The following is a 5,022-nucleotide window of genomic DNA, read 5'->3' as shown; positions in this document are numbered from 1 at the left end:
TTGGAATGCATATAACTTACACATTAATTCTAATATAATACACACGTAGCGAATTTAATTATATATAATCTATCAACTCAAGATGGGTAGTGATATAAATCTATTCATTCACACAGTGATTTATTACCAGCCGTCTTCCTTTGCAGCTATAACTTTGTTGTTTTTAGTCTGATTATGTGTTTGTCTTTGTATTTTTTGATTAAAGTTTGCTCCTCTTTGTGAGACATGCCACTCGGCTGCGAGTAGACCTGTCCATGTTTGTGATTGGTCAGAGGCTGTAAACTCCACCCCCTTTATGTGAGCATGCGTCCAGTCAGATTAAGAAACCCTGTGTGATGTACTGGGATGATTGGTTGTTGGAGTTAATGAAGCCAGATAACGGAGCTAGATCTCAGATATGTTGAGCTCGGGGGCCCGTTGCACAAAACTAGGATTAAGACATCCAGGATAAGTGACTGAGCTGAGCTCAATCGATCCAAAACAAGAGCGTCCAGGCTTAATTGGTTGCACAAAGACCAAGCCAGGATGAGCAGACATGGATTCATCAAGCCAGGTGAAACCAATCCTGGATAGGTGCGCGCTCACTGCTCCCTCAAATAGACCCCGCCGCCGATCACAGATTCACTGATTCACCATGGCAAAAAGAGCGGCATACTTTTCCCCGCCGGAGGCAGAAATCCTCATGGAGGCATACGAGGAGGTCAGGCTGCTCTCACTCAGCTTTCATACTAAAAAGTACGAAAAGTAAAGCACGATATTTTCGTATGCTTTCCTGCGTATTACACAGAGCCATGGTCACGTGACCGATGCGCTTTATGCTGGTTATTAGAGAGCATGATTGCCGGTTCGATCCCCGGTTCTTCCTAGTTAGCATTTATCTGACCTTAACTCTAACCCTAACCAACGACAGATCATATACATTCACTGAAGGAATAATATGAGAACAAAATGCAGATTTTTCGCTAGGAATGTCATCAAAACGTACTTTAATACTCTCCTCCTCTAAAACAACAGGTTACAATATTATGAATTTATTCTCGAATATCTATGACTTTATTCTCGAAGTCTGTGAATATTTATTTTTTCTCTGTGGCTCTTATATTGCGTCATTTTATATATAGCCTTAGTCTATAGGAAACTGTAAATTACCTAATGATAGCAACATCATCTAAAATCATAATTTATCCAAAATGATTGAAATGAATGATCACAAACGTTTAAATAATGACAGTGGGTCTAGTTATATGTGATAACAATGTGTAGTGGGCAGTGGAATAACTATTGGTTTCCATTTGTGGTGACTGCTGACTGAGATAAGGGATGAGATTAAATAGATCCTGGAATTTAGCCTGTCTGGAGCAGGCTCACTCCACAGAATAAATCTCCATGGTAACTTATACCATAACATATCCTTCTGCCCTTCTTGCTTGTGCAACCGGATCACGGATAAGTTGAACGAGGATAACCAAGATATCCCGTTTTATAATCCCTTATCCTAGTTTTGTGCAATGGACCCCTGGGGGGTAGCCTATTGCACAAAAGTAGAATAAAGAAATCCAGGATAATTGAGCAAGCGCGGCTTGACCTAGTCTGCTCGGCGCATCCTGGCTTAATTGGTTGCACGTTTGCCGAGCCAGGATGAAAAGGCGCGGCTATGTCAAGCCAGGTGTAGATAGTTGGGATAAGTGCGTGTTCACGGCATACTTAAATAGACCTCGCGATCGCTCACCGAATCACCGATGAGAACATGGATAAGAGTAGCGCTTCATATTTCACGGCAGCTGAACTACAGCTACTTATGGAGTTCTATGAAGAGGTGAAAGACATCATAAGAAAAAAAAGGCAATACCAGTGCCATAATTAAAGAACGAGAGAACGCCTGGCAGACAATAGCGGACCGTCTTAATGCGTAAGTAGTCAAAAACTGTACAATTAATAAACAGTGCTCCACTGGAACTGTCATAATTAGGCTACAATTAAAGGACTAAAGGAGTTACTTTTAAAGTCCACTAATCAACTGTTGTACAGTACTTTGCTTTAAATGAGGCAAGTAGAGGTAGCCTACATACTCAGGGAATGTAGAGTATGATTAAGTGCAAACAATTATCCACAATGTGTCATTTAATCTAATTTTCTCATGTTACGTTTTCATCTATTTTATCTTTCTCTCCTTCATAAAGAACAAACTTGTCTGGCCATAAAAGGACCTGGCAGCAAGTTAAAATTAAATACAAGAACATTTTGCAGGCTGGTAAGTGACTTTAAATAACAGTGAACAAATGAGGTGAACAGATTAGGTGTCTGCTGACATGTTGAATGTCTGTATGATTGTAGCAGTTAAAAAAAAAAAAAAAAAAGCCCATAGAACTGGCACAGGGGGTGGCCCACCAAGCCAGGATATGACCCCAGCGGAGGAGCTGGCACTCCATTTAAATAAAGGGAGGCCAGTGATGGAGGGGATCCAGGGAGGGACAGTAACAGACTCTGTCCCAGCCACAGAAACTGTCCGGTTCATACAAGGTACATATTGCAGTACTACTGCATATGGAACACAATCAAATAAATATATTATACTGTCTGACTTTGGATTTCCTTACAGTGTCTGGGAACACAATTACACTTTTGGAGCCACCAGAAGATGATCCAGTTAGTACAGTGTATTGAAATCACAGGCTTGGTATGTCCTGTGAAATCTTAATTCAAGTTCCCTCAGTACATGTATGTATATGGCAGGGGGAAGGCACATCTGCAGCTGCAGAATGCACTTCTGAAGATGAGGAGACTGTGTCACTGTCTCCCAAGCAGCCTGTTAACATTGTGAGTATTGGCTAAAGTAAATCTACATTATGCACAAATCCTTCTGTGCTAATTGACATTTCTTTTACAGACTTCACAAACTGTCAGACTGTATGCAAAGCACCTGGAGAGACAGATAGAGCTGGCAGACGTTAAAATCAAACTCAAGAAGAGAACGCTCCAAGAAATGGAGCTGGAGCTTGAGATCAAACGCCGGACACTCAGGAAACTGGACCTGGAAATCCAGAAACTAGAAGAAGTGAGTATTTCAGTGCACACAGTAACCATAACTGCAATACAGTGTTTTAATCTTTGTTGCCTTTGCTCTCTCTGTTCCAGGATCCAAGCAACCAAGAGAAACCAACCAAATTAAAAAAAAAAAATTAAAAAACATTGTGGTGTCCTCTTTTCATTAATGTGAAGTAGAATTTAAAAGATAACCACCAATGCTAAACGAAATGCACACAGCAAAAAAGTAACTTTCAAGATATTTGATTAACTAAGGATAGGCTAAATCCAAAAATTAAGTGAAAAAACTTGCAATATATTGCTCCCTGACGAGTCTGCCATTAATGTTGTCTGGGAAGACGGGAGCATTTTCCCAGTCAACATCAACAGCCACTCGGGGGGGCCTCTCCTTTCTCAGGCCTGCAATGTTGTGCAGTACTGCGCATGCAGCAATTACATCACCGGCCCTGTCCGGGGAAACCCTCAGGTGGTGCAGGCACTGAAACCGAGATTTCAGAAGGCCAAAGGTCATCTCGATTCGAGCCCTTGTCCTGTTGTGCGCATGGTTGTAGGCCTGCTGTGGTGGGGTTTGGGGGTCCGCAAGGGGAGTCAAGAGGAATGACTCGCAGGCGTAGCCTTTGTCTCCCAGCAGCACACCAGAGAATTCGCCTGATAATGCAAGATATCATTTAGAAAACTACACGGCAGAATTAAACACTCATGATGTCCAAGGTGCTTACAGTACAAATAAAATGTGTGGCTTACCTTGTGAAAGTCTCTCGGGAATTGGACTAGCCCGAAAGACTCTGGAGTCATGCACTGAGCCAGGCCACTTTGCCTCTAAATTGCTGACAAGGCAGTCAGCATCACAGATCATCTGAAATGTGAAGTTGTAACCTATTAAGGTCATTTAATGCACAGAATTAATTTATGTAGGTCATAGTACCCACAAATCACTCTTACCTGAACATTGATGCTGTGGAAGGATTTCCTGTTGATGTAATCTCCCTCATGTTCTCCTGAGGGGCGTTTGATCCTAATGTGTGTGCAATCCACTGCACCAATGATGTTAGGGAAAGCTGTAACAAAAGATGGTGAGTATTCAACTGTGACTGATCAAATTAGAAACTAAAAGTTGCACGTTGAAATTGAGGTTACCTGCAATCTTGTAAAACTCCTCCTTGATATGGAGGGGTCTTCTGTGGCCAGGGAAGGTGATGAATATGCTGATGAATGACTTCAGCGCCAGACAAACACGTCTTATTGTGCGGCAAATGGTTCCTTTATTGAGGTTCTCTGCATCCCCAACAGAATAAAGGAAGCTCCCACTTGCAAAAAATCTCAATGTAACACAGACCATCTGTGGTACAGTGAGAGCATGGCTTCGTGCAGGCTGGTGCTGTATTTTTGGAGTCAGCAGCCTACATAAATATCTCAGTCCATCACCTGAGAATCTGTATCTCTCAATGAGATAGTCATCGCCAAAGGCCAATGGGTCTGACCTATCCCGGAACACTCTTTCATGCCTAAATGCTCGTCTGAGGATTAGGGCTTCCTCATCCAGTACATCCTCCAAAAAAGGGCAAGCCATCATGTAGAGGGAACAGGTGAATGGGAGTTGGACCTATATATACTATATTGCCCTCTTCACAGATTTCATTGCAAAAACCTTTGCAACTTCATCAGCTGTGTTTTGTAATCTCAATTAATGCAATAAAACACATATTTATGAATCCTCTGACGGCAATTTGACAAGCATTCATTAGCATAGCAATATAACACTTGGACTGAGTGACAATACTACCACTTGAATCAATATAAAAAGACTTTTGCAATTACAAACAGCCAACAGATATAAATGAAATGAGAAATGACAATATATATGTAATATTTTAATGCAGGATAATTAAAATGATGCAACATACTTAGAAAGACCATGGACATGCTGTAAAACACATTCATTCCTCACAGGATTGATGGTGGAAATACAGGTGAATC

The 5,022-nt window shown here is 41.5% G+C and overlaps 1 protein-coding gene across 1 annotated transcript; it reads right to left on the bottom strand.

Moving 5' to 3' along the window:
• Nucleotides 1-3,319: 3,319 nt before the first annotated feature.
• On the bottom strand, nucleotides 3,320-4,508 carry LOC311030283 (putative nuclease HARBI1; the record flags this gene model as incomplete). The annotated part of the gene is made up of 4 exons (XM_084035931.1): nucleotides 4,183-4,508; nucleotides 3,988-4,103; nucleotides 3,790-3,901; nucleotides 3,320-3,693 (listed from the first exon to the last, which is right to left on the bottom strand). Exons 1-4 carry the CDS (start codon nucleotides 4,382-4,384, stop codon nucleotides 3,320-3,322), a joined length of 804 nt encoding a protein of 267 aa, XP_083892057.1. The 5' UTR covers nucleotides 4,385-4,508.
• Between the last annotated feature and the right edge of the window lie 514 nt (nucleotides 4,509-5,022).

The sequence above is a fragment of the Eutrigla gurnardus genome (genome assembly GCF_963514095.1).
Source record: "Eutrigla gurnardus genome assembly, chromosome: 19".
Taxonomy (NCBI): domain Eukaryota; kingdom Metazoa; phylum Chordata; class Actinopteri; order Perciformes; family Triglidae; genus Eutrigla; species Eutrigla gurnardus.
Note: the sequence above shows the minus strand (reverse complement) of the source record. Positions and strands in the feature narration are given on the sequence as shown.